The sequence below is a fragment of the Cervus elaphus genome, chromosome 33 (assembly GCF_910594005.1).
Source record: "Cervus elaphus chromosome 33, mCerEla1.1, whole genome shotgun sequence".
Classification (NCBI taxonomy): domain Eukaryota; kingdom Metazoa; phylum Chordata; class Mammalia; order Artiodactyla; family Cervidae; genus Cervus; species Cervus elaphus.
Window position 1 is genome coordinate 49,757,025 of NC_057847.1, and position 17,212 is coordinate 49,774,236.

At 37.8% G+C, this 17,212-nt stretch overlaps 1 protein-coding gene across 7 annotated transcripts in view; it reads right to left on the reverse strand.

Moving 5' to 3' along the window:
• Positions 1 to 2,404: 2,404 nt before the first annotated feature.
• MBD5 (methyl-CpG binding domain protein 5) overlaps positions 2,405 to 17,212 on the reverse strand; it is a 186,751-nt gene continuing 171,943 nt past the window's right edge. For all 7 annotated transcript variants that reach the window (XM_043894589.1, XM_043894594.1, XM_043894593.1 and 4 more), the window contains 2 exons: positions 8,517 to 8,592; positions 2,405 to 5,132 (listed from right to left, as the gene is read on the reverse strand). In XM_043894589.1, the coding sequence (XP_043750524.1) occupies positions 5,061 to 5,132; positions 8,517 to 8,592 (148 nt within the window). In that variant the 3' untranslated portion in view covers positions 2,405 to 5,060. The remainder of the gene's footprint in view (positions 5,133 to 8,516; positions 8,593 to 17,212) is intronic.

The window sequence follows — 17,212 nt, forward strand, 5'->3', positions numbered from 1 at the left end:
CAGGAAGCCTTCCACAAAGTGGGCCATCACTCTTCCTGAAAACCCTGAACCAAACTATTTAGGTAATTCTAAGCCCTACCTGGGAGTTCTCAAAACGGATTATCCTGGGTCAATCTGATAATCAAAAGTGTCAAACATGTTCAAAATAAGATTGAAGCTAATATACTCACTTCCTTTAACCATGGACTGAGAAGCACTTCTTTGGCATGGGTTTTGTTTTGGATTTTGATCCTGGAATCAGTTTCCTGTTGATTATAGCACGCAAAACATGCCCATATTTTACACAGACATATGTTCCATAACTGATTCCATTAATGCTATGGTTTTCAAATCTCACTTTGTCTTTCACCCCTACTCCTACCCCCAGAGATATTTGGCAAGGGCTGCAGTCATCATTGTTTGTCACAATTTGGAAGGGACACTCCTAGCATCTGGTGGGGAGAGGTAAGGGAGGCTGCTAAACATCCTAGGATGCACAGGTGCCCCCACGACAAAGAATGAGCTCACCCACAATGTCAACAGTGCTGGTGCCGAGGAACCCCAAGTCGAAGTGATATTCTGTAGACACCTTGGCGCACAAGAACTAGGCCCTCTTTGTCTATGTGGGGCTCGTCATGAAATATGGAAACAAAGCAGAAAAGAATAAGTTAAAAAGCAGTAAGAAAGCTGTGGATCTTCCCCTGCCTGTGATTTAGAGATTAAGATGCCCAGCTTGTCTCTAAAGTAGAATTATTCAGTTCGGGGAGGTTTCCTAGGTAGATCCCAATCCTGAATCAATGAATCTCCTATGGAAATCTCATAAAACAAGGCATTTAGTGTGCAATTCAACAGACTTTTGAGTGTGAAAAGGAGTTTTGGTGAATTCAAAACCATATTTGTTTTTCATACTGAAAATGTTCAGGTCATTTTCTTTTTCTAATAGGATAACCATTTGGACAAAAATATCCATATGATATGCAGGTGAAATGTAAATTGCTACTCTTCTGCACAGACAGTCCAGTATATTTATACTTAATCCATAAAGGCATGATGTTACAAAACACATTTGTATATTGTGAAGCCATCTGGCATCAAATTTTCCAATTTATAGACAACTTTGTATTTACATAACAAATTATTAAATCAACCATTTTTCCGGCTTATAAAAGGTCACTGAGGTACACACACAGTGTGTATAAAATCAGATAAGGCTGATAATACATATTTACAGTAGATACAAATTAATCTTTCATATTTGAAGATAATGCTTTTTATATATTTTTTCTACATCAGACTCCCCACTGTTAGCAGGTTTTCCCATGCTTGAGTTGTTTATTGCTTTTTGGCTCACTGATTTAATATTCACTTCTGGGTTGTTTACACATATGAATTACTAATATTCTTATCTCTTTGGCTAATGCAAATGTGATAGAATGAATGAAAGAAAAAGATAAACGATCATTCAGCATTACAGTTCTGGTTGGTTGATAGTATTTGTTCATGGTCCCCAAATGAGTTGAGTAATGCACCACTCATTTTATATATGACAATGAGAAGTTTTGAGTCATGCATTATACCATTTGGGCAAAAATGGGCAAAGTAAACAAGATATCAGAGTTTTGGTAAGGTCTAAAATCTTGGCTTTCTTTTCAGAAACAGTAATGTCATCAGCATATTAAGCATCTTAGATTTAAAAATCTCAATGCAAAACCACTTGTGATTTACAAGGGAACTTTGCAAACTGAATGGAAGATTTCCAAAGTTAACTACAATATGTTATCATGGTCTGAAACGAAAAAGAATCATCTCATGGGATAAGTCAGCTGAGAATCTTCATAAACCTTACAGAAAGCAGAAAAACCACTCTCCACTCATCTCAAAATTCTGCAGTGTTAGGTTCAAAAAAGAAGCTTGTGTTTACTTAAAAAACAGACACAAATAACTCAAAGTTGGGGCTCAAATAAAAGACTAAAAGTGGCCCATGATGTCACAAGGGATGAATATTCTTCTCAAAGAATTTACATGCACAATAGGACTGAGAAGTACAAACCAAAAATGTTCCTTTAAATAAACAGAAACCCTGACTGCTTTTAATACTACAAACAAGACAAATTAAACAAGAGCTGCTCAGTTAGATTTCACTCATTTGAAATAATCTTAAAAACCACTTAAAGGTATAGTTTATTCTTCTTGTGCATCCTAAGACTGTTAAAGGGCACAAAATAAAATTAGTTTTCCTTTTCGAAGAGGGGCTATATGTTTTTTAAATAAGCAAAAATTTTTCATTCTGTTTCCACTCTCCAATTTGTTGAAAAAATTTTATTCTGGGGAATAAAAAAATGTAATAACGTAGAGGGTTAGCCTTCATTTTAAAAAAATGAATAGGCTTTAATACAAAGAGAAAGAAATGGCTCTATGGGCAAAATTCAAGTATGAGTGACCAATTTTTTAATTGTAAAGTAGGTGCAACATTTAAGAAGAAATGTTACAGCACTGCATGACTTGTAATGCTAACAATATTTACATTAACTGCTTACATGAAACCACAGAACTATTGAAGAGAGAGAGAGAAAATAAAAAAAAAAAACATGTGGACTGAAACAATACCTAGAACTCACAACCAGCAGTAAGCAACCAGTGAAATCATGGGCACAGACATACTTTACATGGTCTACTGATGTAAAGTATACATGGGTGGGGGAAAGCACAAACCTAATTAGCTCAAAAATACCCAAAAGAAGGCTTGGTAGACACAAACTTAGTCTGAAGAGAAAAAACTTCCACATGTCAACACACACGAACATCCACATATACATAGACATACCCAACACACACACACATATGCTGTGAATCTGTAAATAAAAACACCTCTGTAGACAAACCAAGAAAAAAGCAGGTTGGTGCAAAAAAAAAAGGAGACATTAATGGTTTAAACATACCAAACACATCAACTTATAACAAAAATATGTCAACTAAAATACACAGAAGATGACTTCAGGGGACTGTGGGAAAGACCAGGCAGGCAATCCCACTATTACATCAAAGACAACTCAACCTACCCCTAGAAGGAAGGGTTCCTGCCTCCGGGCCATGAAGCCCAGTGTAGCCAGTTGCATTCTGTCAGGCTTGGGAGGTAGGAGTGAGGGTGGAAATGGAAAGGACAGAGAGACACAGGAGACCTGGGGAAGAACTAAGAGCTACTGATACCAAAAGTGAGCCCTGTGGAGTGCTCTGTGCTGTGGCCCCGAGAAATCAAATGGAGGAATGACCTTGGTCTCCTTTTTCCTGAGTGACTGGAACTCTGCTACATCATGGGATGGAGGAGCTGCAGGGGTGGACGAGAGAAGAGGAGAGGGAGGTGGTGGACATCAGGGGTTCAGAGTCTGCCACTGGAGGGCCTCCCAGTGGCTGGAGCCCCAAGCTTGGGGAAGAGGCAGTCCTCTCCAGGGGGTTAAGGGTTTGGAGTTGGGGCTGGTGGTTCTACACCAGAGCAAAAGGATAAGGAATCACTTCCTTTGACAATCCGTCAATAGAATCCAACCCAATCAATTTCAGGCGGGGGCGGGGGGCAGTCCTGAAACTTGGCTCCATCGCCTGGGAGATAGGGTTACACCGCCACCACAAAAAAAAAAAAAAAAGAAGAAGAAGAAGAAGAAAATGTGAAAAAAAGACGGAAAATTATGTTGTGCTACATTTCTTATTAATAACCTTGTACTTTACAATGGCTCACAGTTTTAGGTTTTGTATACTTGCAATGTAGTATTTTCTCTCTACATTTGTTTCACATTTTTTTACTTACTTAATATAATATAAATAATTTGGTTAATAGATTCAACCTGCACATTTCAGCCACATTAATATATATAAGAATCTGTTAATGGTATAAATAATTCTTTAAATAAAATAAATCTGATATGTTACATAATACTGATAAAAAATTACCATTGCTAATAATTTTGTAAGCCACCTTAACTTCTGGTATAAGTAATACTGATGAATGGATATGAAACTTGGTTTGATTATTTGCATTTATTTTTGCTACTACAGAAAAACTGAATTATAATCAACCTTACCTCTGATAAATGTTTCAAAATGGGGGTTTGCCTCCAGGTATGGAAACAGAAAGTGTTATCTTGTCAGGTACTGTTTGCAAAAAAACCTCAACTCTGAGCATCAATGGTGGTGCAGCGTAAGTTTTCTAGTTCAACAGGTGGCTATCAAATGTTAACTACAGAAATGACTGAGTAAAATATCCCATCTAAGATTTTTTTATAAAACCTATTCTACTTTAAAACTTAGGTAAAAAAAATATGCAACAAATGGTTGCAGTTTCTGAATTCTTAATTTAGATCTGTGAGCCCTCGTCCCTTTAGAAATCTGCAAGGTTTCAATTTCCTAGACACCCAAAATCAAGTCCAGTGCTTCCAGGCAAGGTTCATTCCAAACAGACAATATAAATGGACACTCGGTGGTGTGCAGTGTATGTCATAATTCAGGTAATACATCATCATGCCTTTTCTCTGCTGTTAAATACAAAAACAGCATCTTTTACATTATCATAGAAAAGCATTTAGGTTGTATTTTTATTTATCACTTTACACTTGTAGTCTCTGGTAGGTGTACTCCATAGAAACCAAAGAATTTTGTACACTATTTCTTTGTACAATAAAAGATAAAGTGTGCATTAGGTACGCTTGTACATGACAATATTGTACAATATTTACATTTCTGATGTCACCATGAAATTCTGTATTTTCTATATACAACATTGAAAATTCTTCAGAAACATTTGGACTATTTCTTATAATCACAATTTTAGTATTATAGAAAAAGAGTTTCTCAGTAATCTCTTGACCATTTACCACTCTCATCATTCGGGGATTCTGATTGGTTTTCCAGCATTCTTTATCCTTCCTGATCAAAAAATATTGTATCACTGTTTCTTTTAGCACCCTATGGTGGTGGTAACTATCTGCCATAGAATAAATATTGATATAACAGTGGCTATATCAATACTTATCTACAGACATATCTGTGCACATTCCTTTAATAAACACTGCGCATTGGTGGAGTAGTCCCTGTTATCTGGAGATCTTCCTCCTCTTGGGTTTGGGGGGTCTCATCTGTCTGTCTCCCTGTGGGATTTGGTGAACCTGGAAATAAAGAGGTAGGGAAAAAACAACAACAACAGAGATTGAAATCACAAACACCATAGGATTTCTGACAAACAGGGTAGGCAGCAGACTCTGGCTTTCATTTTCAATCACAGCTATCTTGAGGCATTTAACACTTCTACCAGACTCAGATCTCAGTGTGCCTACATTCATTACAGAGGATGAGGAATCTTGGAAACTGACAAGCAAAGCAACACTCTGTGGATCTCCCAACCAGTGGAATACAAAAGAGGAACTGGAAAAAAATCAAAGTGGGAGAGGAGATGTGCAGTTGCTACCCCTGCTCTCCATTGAAGACGAAAATAAGACCTTTCCCATCAGAGATCCCTGGATCACTAACTTCACTGGGGTTCTGGAAAAGTGGATAAATATATACTAAACATTTTCTTCTTCATTTCATCACTGTACTTATTTCATAACTACTAAGAAGGGTCAAAGATGATAAGAACATGCACACAGCTCAGCCCAAGGAAGTTTACTTATGAGAAGAATAAGGATGGAGAACAGAATACCCGTACCATCTGTTGGCAAATCTAAACTTGTGTAGTCTGGGAAAAGCAATGCATACAACTTATCTTTATATACTAACAGGGAAGCTAGTAGCATTTAAGGCTGTGCATCAGATTGAACAGAGGTGGATGAATAGCAGAACTTGATTCCCAGGTATCAGACAGCAGGTCTGGTTTTAGGGGCAGAGGACAGGTGCTAGGGAGGTGGGTCAGGTGTCCCACATTGTATTGCGGCTGTTATGGTACTGATAGGAGGGGACAAGGTCAAGATCCAGGAGAGGCAGGATGCACCCAAGGCAGTGGTATAGTACACACTTAATAACCAGCTCCCCATGGAGAAATATAAGTCCATTGTAGTGTATGCCAATCTCTGTGGTATAAATGTTTTTACCATGGCCAATTTCAAGCTACCAATGTGATATCATACAACTCAGGCTTAGAAGAGATGGGCAAAATCAGCTCTGAAGATCCATTACAAGTTGGCTCAACTGCATGTTGTAAAGATAACGTAACAGCAAAGACCACTGCTATTCAGAATCAAATACAGAAAACTATATTTTACAGATTTTTTTTTAATGTGGACCATTTTTAAAGTATTTATTGAATTTGTTACAACATTGCTTTTGTTTTATGTTTTCATTCTTTGGCTGTGATGTATGTGGGATCTTCACTCCCTGACAAATGATCACACCCACACCCCCCTCCATTGGAAGGCAAAGTCTTAACCACTGGACTGGCAGGGAAATCCCCAGAAAACTTTTTAAAGTATTACACTTAAAAAATAACACCAATGAGTTTCTCACAGTGCCTCATCCTCCTAAATGCTCCATATACGTTCTTTAAAACCACTAGTCTCTGATAAAGAGTCCATTGAAACCTTTTTAAAATTGAGGAAAGAAGCTTTTATTCAAAGCTGCAAATTAGTAACCTGTGAACCAAATGCAGCCTAGAAAGGGATTGTGTTTAGCCCTACGGTGTTTTAATATTTTAAAAATAGCTGGCAACACTAAAGAATGAGAATTTTTACTTTCAGACTTGCAGTGTCTCATGAAAAACTGGGAAGATTTTGCAACACTGGCACAGTTCCCCACATGGCTCAAGCTCGCTGCAGCATGGAAGCAGAAGCTCCTTCTAAAGAGAACACAGCCCCCAGGTTGCCATGGCCCCCATCACTCCTGACTGCTTGCTGGCCACAAAGGCCAAAGATCTTGAGAGAGAGATTAAGGAGATGCCTGCCAAACACATTTCTTTTCTTTCTGAGCAGGCACGGTGTACAATACTTTTACCAGTTCCCTTGAATTAAGAAGGCCACATGACTGGGTCAAACCAGTGGAAAGTCAACGGAACAGAAGAACTTCCCAGTCTGGCCTATAACACCTTATCCTGCCGTCCTCTGGGTACATGGTCTTCTCTCTTGCTGCTGGGTTGGATGCTAAGGATGTGACAGAGCACTCTGAGGCCCTAGGGAATGGGGGACACTAGATAAGGACAGAACCTGAGCCCCCAAATGACTGTGTGAAGCACGACTTCCTCAACCAGAATGAGACCCAAGTGAGGAACAGCCTTTTTAAGGCATTAAGCCTCTAAGACTGAGAGTTGGTACGTAGCCTACCTTGACCAGGGCATCTTGGTTGGCATTTCTTAATCCACTAAAATCACTGTTTCACTCAAACCTGATCCCCTGTACATAATGATACTATTTGCCCAGCCCTAGAAGGTGTTTCAGGGGCTTCCCTGGTCACTCAGACGGTAAATAATCTGCCTGCAATGCAGGAGACCTGGGTTTGATCCCTGGGTCGGAAAGATCCCCTGGAGAAGGGAATAGCAATCTATTCCAGTATCTTGCTTGGAGAATTCCAAGGACAGAGGAGCCTGGTGGTTTGTAGTCCATGGGGTTGCAAAGAGTAGGACACGAATGAGTGACTAATGCATACACACAGAAGGTGTTTGAGTTTATAATCTCTGCTCCAGAGTTTTCCTATAATTCTAGCAGGAAATTAAACATCTCAGGGCCTCAATTTACCCATCTTTGAAATGATGGTTTGGATCACAAAATCTTGTACCAATACTAATACACTATGAATGTGTAAAAACTTATCTCTGTCATTCAGTAGCCACTGGATGGCTTGTTAGGATTCATATAAGCTTGTTAACACAATATCAACTAAAAGTAAATCACCCTTTCATTGCTGAGTAGCTTTTGATAATTCACATTTTTTAGAGATTATCAAAATTTTAGTTTGAGTGTTTATGTTAGTCAATATGTAAATTAGAGAATGATGATTAAACTCACATTCAACACTATTACATGCAACATTCAATAAAAATGTAAAGGATAAGTAGACACTTTAAAACCAGAGGTTATAGTGTTAAATATCAATAATTTAACAACAGGATTTGGGGCCAAATATTTATTTTTTTTTAGGTAATAGCAGAAAGGAAATGAGATGACTATATACTCTTGATCTTGACCCTATGTTCAATTTCCCTTTTTGTTCTATGGTAGAATGAAATTTATATTATTGAATACTTAGGCAACACTAATACTCACTGCTATTGTCAGAGTCAAATGCCCAAAAGCTATGATTTTAACTTCAATATTTTGCTGCACACATTTAAAAAGTATTTTATGTGAGGAAAAAAGTTACTTACCTCAGAAAAGATACACAGTTAATACCACTAGGTTATTTTTTAAGTTATTTTTAATTTTTTCTGATATCAGTCTTTTTTGAGTCCAGTAACTTAGTATTGCTACGTGAGTTGCCTGACAATATTTAAGAGACTTTTTACCAAAAAGTATAATACAATTTATTTTCAAAGAAACACAGTATAATGGAAAAATAAATTAACTTACAGTCCCAGACATTTTGTCCAGTTCACTCATGGCCTCATGAATAGCAGCTTCTAAATGGTTATTTAGCTTTCCACTTCTGGAATTAATGAAAACAACACAGCAGATTAAAAAATTAAAGAAACAAAAATCTCAATTTAATTCCCTAATTAGAAAACAGAAGTACCAATTCCATGACAGAAAGTCAATCTATATTCACATTTGGACAATTCTGATGACAAAACACTCTGGGATTCTCAGGACTGAACACCAATGATAAGGTCACATAACTACAGGGGGAAAAAATTGAACACATGATTAGGGAAAGTGGATTCTTTCCCTTCCACATGTTTCTTCGACTGTCTGATGATTTTGTAAGGAAGCTGGGCAACGGGTCTCTGTTTCCACAGGCAGAGCTTGTGCTCTTAGATTCCAGCCTGCTCCGCATTGCCTGTTGTACTGGCTTGTCTTTCTCAGGCTGTGCGGCTGAGGAAGGGCTCTGAACTGCAGGCTCTGGCCACTAGGGAGCTCCCTCTGCCCTCTCTGGAGCATCCAGGAGTTCAGCAAATGAAGGCTGAAATCCTGGTGCACTGTCATTGCAGGTGGGAAACAGCCTAACTCGCCACACCTGAGGCTCTGCCACATCTCCCCGCCCCCGCCGCCCCAAAACCAAAATGACAAAACTGTTTGAGAAGACAAAGAATGATGGTCTCAGCATGTCTATCACTCGCCTGACCTTTTGTCTCTACTCAGCATATCAGGCTTCCCTGGTGGCTCAGACGGTAAAGCGTCTGTCTGCAATGCAGGAGACCCAGGTTTGATCCCTGGGTTGGGAAGATCCCCTGGAGAAGGAAATGACAGCCCACTCTAGTACTCTTGCCTGGAAAAGTCCATGGACGGAGGAATCTGGTAGGCAAAAGTCCATGGACGGAGGAGTCTGGTAGGCTACAGTCCATGGGGTCGCAAAGAGTCCGACACGACTGAGCGGCTTCACTTTCACTTTTCACTTTCAGCATACCACTACAGGTATTTAACACATGAAGCATCTGCCGTGACTGAAATGCTTAACTAGGAAGCTACTGAACTAATTGCTAAAACAAGGCAAATCCACACTATCCACCTCTAGGAATTATGTCCACTCTAACTTTTCCTTCTTGATGCATACAAAGAATTACCCAATTGTTCTGAGTACTAAGGTGATTCATTTCATTTATCTCATCACGACGATTACTAGAAAAGGTGTAGAGGTAAATGGCTTTCCAAGAGTTAAGTCCTAGCCCAGCATTCACATGGAGATTGGAAATTTGCAGTTGTAGAAGAATTTGGCTCATAGTCCCATTTAGTTTGGCTCACATTGTGTTTAAAAACATATTTGAACTTTAGTGGAATGCTTCTAGATGAGGCCTTTTGATTTACCACAGTCCTCACCAAGTTTTACCCTCATATACCAGGACTGGACAATTCATGCATTTAGTTTCTATATATAATCGTTGAGTAGTATACTGCTAGGTATATACACCGTGGATGTTCCATATGGTGTTTAAATAAACATGTGTCCAAAGCTAAAACAACGGCTCTGTGTTCTGGGAAACTTATATGCACTTAAGTCTGCTTAACTGAAAGAAAAGATTGTAACTGAACTATAAGAGCAATGCAGCATCAACCTTCCCTTTTGTTGGCCTGAAAGCTAGACTACAGTTTTTATATCCTTCCCATTTACTTTAAAAATGTAAACAATGCAGAAAAGTGCATAGAATAAGTCATCAACCTCGATCAAACCTATCTCCAAAAATAAACTGCTAATAAATTACATATTTCTTTAAATTCTTTTTTATTAAAAAATTTAACTAAAGTTCCCATTTGATATCAATTCCGAGTCTCATTCTCTCCCACCCTCCTCCACAAAGGCAACTGTGTTGTGTATTCCTATAAAGAAAGAAAGTGAAATTGCTCAGTTGTGTCCGACTCTTTGCGATCCCATGGACTGCAGACCACCAGGCTCCTCTGTCCATGGATTCTCTAGGCAAGAATACTGGAGTGTGTAGCCTTTCCCTTCTCCAGGGGATCTTCCCAACCCAGGGATGGAACCTGGGTCTCCCGCATTGCAGGCAGATTCTTTACCACCTGAGCCACAAGGGAAGCTGTGTATTCCTAGTGTGTTTTAATATTTTATGTATCCATGAACAGTACCTATTATTGCCTTTTATGTGTTTTTTAAATTTATATCATATCAAATGTGTCCTGATATAAGTACCATTCTACAACTTATCTCTTTCCCTTTTATTGCTATTTTTGAGTATGTCCAAGTTGATATCTATTCACATGCAATCTTTTATTCACCTACTTATTCCAGTTTTACAGGGCCCTGGTCATCTCATGGGGTCAGGCTGAGTTGTTTTCCCACCAAGGAGTTTGCTAGGCATGATTCTGGGGAGGAATGCAATCCCAGGACTCTGTAGGGCTATTTAAGCTGAGCTAGAGTTGGGCTGGGTTGGGGCCCCTTTTGTGAACTGTTTAGCAAAGGTCTTGACAAGTATCACATACTGCTCAGCTATCTGACAATATTACGCTTTGTACAATGTGTTAAACAGCTTTATCTTTACTATTTCTTTTGTATTTGTATAAAAGTATGAAGATAAGTTTTAAAAGATATTTGTTATGCATTTTTATTATACTATCTTGTGGGTTTAAAATTGGCTACATAGAAGTCTAAATGTCTAAAAAGAAAAAGGAAAATATTTCAGTTAAAAACCATCAGAGAATCTTGGTTCTCTCATCTTTAATAACAAAAATAGCCAGTATTTATTGAATACTTTAAGGCTTCCTTGATGACTCGGATGGTAAAGAATCTGCCTACAATGTGGGAGACCCGAGTTCAATCCCTGGGTGGGAAGATCCCCTAGAGAAGGGAATGGCAACCCACTCCAGTATTCTTGTCTGGGAAATCCATAGACAGAGGCTACAGTCCACAGGATTACAAAGAGTTGCACATGATTGAGCGACTAACACTTTCACTTTTTTATATATGCCAAGAATTGTATTAAATCTTTATATATATTATATCATTAATCCTTATAACAACTCAATGAAGTAGGTATTACAACAGCTGTTTGTACATCACACTTGATTTTTTAGGGAAACTTGGTGAAACCAATTATAATTTTATGACAAAGAAGATATTTAATTATAAATAGTCTTCAAAAGTAATTGAGTCATAAAAGTTTTGTCCTTTAATATGAAAATTTTCAACAGCATCACCATTAAAGTATAAAAATAATTCAACATTATTTGTTGAATGAATAGACAAAATTTTAGGAGTTTGTGAGTTCATTCTTCAACAAGATATTTAAAATATTTATAAACTCCTTGTATTAGTTTAAGGTAATTAGTATAATGTTTTTCGTTTAACAAACTTAAGTAGTTATTAGAGGGTGAAATTACTACTTTTGGAAGAGAGAATAAATATGGAGATAAGGGCCATTAAGATACATGAATATATCATGGGAATCAAGAGGTATAGAGAGACTTTCTGGATGTCAAATCTGCATACCATATTCACACTAGCTGGTCAAGTCAGGAAAGAATGAGTTTAAAAGAGGAAGGAAAAGCTCCATGAGTCCATGAAATGAATAATTAGTCAAAATTCAATCTTCTAGTCCAGAGGCCCTCCTTGTGGAGTCTCTTCTACTATTTTCTCTTCCCCACTGACATTTAATAATAAACATTTTTACTAATGGACACTCTAAAAGCTACTTGATTAAGCAACAGATGTTCATATAATCACATTTCTAGTTATTAATGGAGATAATTGCACTTCTCATCTTCATTGCCTATATTGTCACACATTATCCTTATCTTTATTAATTAAAAAAAAAAGCCAGGTACACATCTGTGAATAGTATGAGAAATAAGAGGGAAGTGAGAATTGCACATTGCTCTGGACTATCAGTTCAGAATTTAAGCAACTCACTTCATGTAGACCAGAACAAACTTGGATCAGACCTAAATGTCAGGAATCTTGGAATCTAAAACCTAATCCGTAGGGAGAGTATGCAGATTTAAGAAAATTTTACACATGAGAGATCAAGATGGTAGTATACGAGGACACTGAGCTTACTCCCCACCTCCACCCCCAATGAATATACCAAAAATACAACTACATGTTGAGTAGCTCTCACTGAAAATGACGTGGAGACAGGCATAACGACTTTTCTACAACTAAAGGAAGGGAGGAAAAGCTACTGGGAGGAAAAGCCACACACAGAAGAGGAAGGCAGTATCACAGGCTTGGAGATCTTCCCTAGGGAGCATGGAGTTCAATAGACCTTTCAGACACCCCAGCCCTGGGGTCCAACTCTGGGAAGATGAGCCCCTCAGCTGGTTTGAAAACAGGTAGGGCTTTCTGGAGGGCTGCTAGAAACCAAGACTCTGCTTTTGAAGTGTGCATGCACGTGCAGACTTGCTTACTCCCACCCCGCCCCCACCTGCCTCCCTGCCCCAGCGCAGTGGAGGGGCAGCAGACTGGAAACAGCCTGGTTCTGGCTGGCTTGCCAGCACACTCTCTGGCCCGCACTGGGCCCCTGCTCCAGCTCTTCTTGCCCTGGCACCGCCCTCCACTGTAGTAAAGGCTGCCATTGCCAACGAGAGCGCACACACTTAGAGGGAACAGAGATGCACAGACCCTCTGACCAGGGCAGAGGCAGTCATTGCCAGTGTGCATATCCCTGCCCACATCTGGAGGGAGGAGAACTAACTCAAGTGAAAACACTAGTTCAAAAAGATACATGTACCCCCATGTTCACAGCAGCATTATTTACAATAGCCAAGATATGGAAGCAACCTGTGTGTCTACCAATAGATGAAAGGATAAAGTGGTATGTGTATATATATACACCACAGTGTATACACAGCCATAAAAAGGAATGAAACTTCGCCATTTGCAACAACATGGATGGATGTGGGAGGTATTGTGCTTAGTGAAGTAAGTTAGCGAAATAAAAATACTGTATGTTTTCACTTACATGCAGAATCTAAAAAACAAAAAATGAACATAACAAACCAGAAACAGACTCACAGATACATAGAACAAACTAATGGTTACCAGTAGGGAACGGGTGGGGTGAGGGGCAAGATAGGGGAACAGGATTAAGAAGTACATACTATTAGGTATAAAATAGGATACAAAGATATACAGCACTGGGAGTATAACCAGTATTTTATAATAACTTTAAACGGAGTTTAATCTATAAAAATATTGCATCACTATGTTGTATACCTGAAGTAATAAAATACCATAAATCAACTAATTTCAATTAAAAAAAATAAAGAAAATTTAATACAACAAGTATCATTTGTTGGTTTTAAAGTGTTTACTTAAGCACTTTTACATTTACGTTATCACTTTATCACTTTCCAGATTCATAAAAATAAGATTACTGAATACATATATACGTACATAAAGACAGAAGATTTGATCCTCACTTAAAAAAAAATCATATCGTTACACAGATTTTTTCTTTAATGGAGCTATTTCCACTTTTAAGTACAAAATGACCCTAAGTAATTATTCAATAAATATGTAAATATTTCTTTTGTGATTAGGCAGTAATAAGCAAATCACTTTAAAGATATTTTATTGTATAGTATGATTATAACCTATTGAGGGTTAAATAACTATATAATACTCTAAACATCAAATATGGTGACAGAATGTTTCAAATGGTAAAAATATGTAATCATTTTGTTTCACCTATATCTTTATAAGAAAAATAATGGTTTACTAAATACCATGTGCCAAGAACTGTGCTAAGGCTCTCTTTATATTATAACAATTCTAGGAGGTTGGTATTAATATCCCACTTTAGAAATGAAGTATTTAGACTCAGAGAGGTTAAACAACATACTCAAGGGTACACACAGCTAGGTAATGATGGAAACATTTGAACTCAGGTCAAAACCCAAATTTTCAGCCACCTTGTTCCAATGCCACCTTCCTTTTTTAGTTTCTTTCTCCTTGTCTATGAAACTAGCCAGATATTTGTTAGCTCAAATTCCTTTCCAGTTATTCTTCGGGAACTAAGGGTAGAAACGAGAGTAAATAATAGATACCAACTCTCTCTATTCCTTTTTATTTACTCTTCAATCCATGGCCACTTTATTTTTATATGTGCCATTCTACCAGAATGTTTTCTATTTTCACTGAGGTCACCAATGGCCTCCAAACTGCCCAGTCCAAATGGAGATGTTTCAGATCTTCTCTTACTGGACCTCTGTTTTTCATTGTATTATCCCAGAAACTCTTGGTCTTTGGCTTTTAACACGCTACTCCCCTACCCTCTTGTTTTCCTCCTCCTATCTGATCATTATTTCCATCTCTTTCATTATCTCTAGTAAATGTTCAAATGCCCCAGCATTCGCTCTTTAGTCCATTGTTCAAATTGGTCAAAGTACCTCTGTGTGACTGAAGTCATTTTTCATAGTCAAAGACCATTTCTTCCCAGTTTCAGACTTGTGTCTGTGGACTCATAGGAACCTCACATTGCTCGCGACAGTTTTCTCCTGTATGCCCCATTTCACTGCTTCCACTGCCCACTAAGGCACCTGAGAGTTGTCTTTGATTACCTGTTCTCTTTTACATGCCAACTAATCACCATGATGTTCTGTCAATTTTATCTCCTAAATATTTCTTGACCACATTCTTTCTCCTCTGTTCTCATGGGTCCCCTCCTGGTTTGAGTCTTCCTCCTCTCTTGTCCTCTGACATGGCCTTCTAAATGGATGTCCTTGTCTCCAATACTGTTCCCCTAAAATTTATCCTCCATACAGCCATAGCTAAAGTGAAAAATTCAACCATCTGTCCCCTTAGGCACTTCCAATAATGTAAAGACCTCTGAGGCCTTACCAGGCCCTTCATGGTCTGGCTCTTGCTTATACGTTTGGTTCCATCTCTTACAATTTCCTATCCTCCAAATCTAACTGCCGACCTCATCTAAACACTATTCCAACCCATCCCATTGTGTCCTTGTTTCCTGTGTCTGGCTAATATCTATGTAGTGTGTAAGGCTTGGCTGAGATATCATCTCCTCTAGGACATCTTTCGTTACTTGAGTTTAATGTCAATTCTCTGTGATCCCAAAATATACTACACTTATTCCTGTCACTGAAAATTTAACATTTTAATTATTTGTTTCTAAATCTGCCTCCTTCACTAAACAGTGAAGTCCTGGGACTATAGCATTGTGCCTGGTTGGCATAGATTCTTTTGCTAAATCAGTCTCCTTGACTTGGGAAATAAATAAATGATTAAATAAATAAATGATTGGGTTCAACATACCATTTATCACTTATGTGGCCTTTACCTAATTATTTAAGCTATTTGAGTCTGAGTGTCCTCATCAAAAATGGGTTCAGTAATTCTGGCCCATCTTCTGATTGGGAGAATAGAATAATGGATTTTAAATCACATATGCAAAATGTAAAGTATTCTACTAGGCATTTATAAGGCAAGTCCTTCTACTTAGACAACAGTCAGATAAACAAAGCTGTTTTGCTTCATATTTTACCTCAGTTCCTTTAGATAATGCTACTTAGGACCCATATAAATTCACCTCAAATAGTAAGCTGGCTTTGAAGGAAATTTTTTATGTTGCTGTTTGTTACTTATTACCTTTCAGAAATTGCTTAATAGCAAATTTATGAGGAAAATACAGCTCATTTCAAGGCAGTATATCTAAATATTTGTGTTATCAACAGTTTTGGATATGTTTCACATAATCCAGCTAACTAGCATATCTCACTGAAGAAAAGATTTCAGGGATATTTTACTTCTAATAAACAAGTACTATTGAATATTCTAAAGCAAATGGCCAATGAAAATTCGTGATGTAGGTAGCTTGCAATTTTCCTCTTTTCATCCAGACCTTGTATTAATTTTATAGGCTTTATCCTACTACTAATGTCTTCATTGTGTCACTTCAGTCAGAATAGATGGGACTTGACTCACTGTGTGCTTTATCAGATCTATAGCGAATCTGGCAATTCACTTGGCCCTCACCAAAACCGCTGCCAACTTGCCATCTTCCAAAGGAGTCTTGAACATAGGCACACAGGAGTTAACCCACTGCAGCTGACATCTCTTTTATGAAACATTCCAGTGAGGTGAGGAGAGTTTTCCCCAAATTTGTTGCAATGACATTATCATTGCATAAGTCTTTTATACAAGATACACTGCTAATCATTACAATTTCATAATTCTTAGACATTTGATAATATGAAAATTATAGTAGCTGAGTAGGTATATTGATGATATATATTAACATAATTTTACATGTACATATACAGAAGCACATTTATAGTTCTCTATCTTAAAATGAAATAATAGTTATGATATATGACTACATTGTATTACATACAAGTTGTGTAATGAACATGACACTACTTGTCAATACTACATTTACTCAAAATATAGAGATCTGGAAAAACTTGAATAATTAAGAATAACGTCCCAAAGTTCAACTTCATATTATAATTCCAAAGAAAGTCTATTGCCCCTGCTCCAAGAAAATAATTACTTATCATCACTTTGACTAACAGGTAATCTGCCAAAATTATTCACATGTGTACAACAAGGGGGGTTATTCCCCCTCCCAAAGTATTTGAATTACAAAAGGATACACTTTCACTATACTTTCAGAGACTATTTCATTGCTACATGTTGAGAA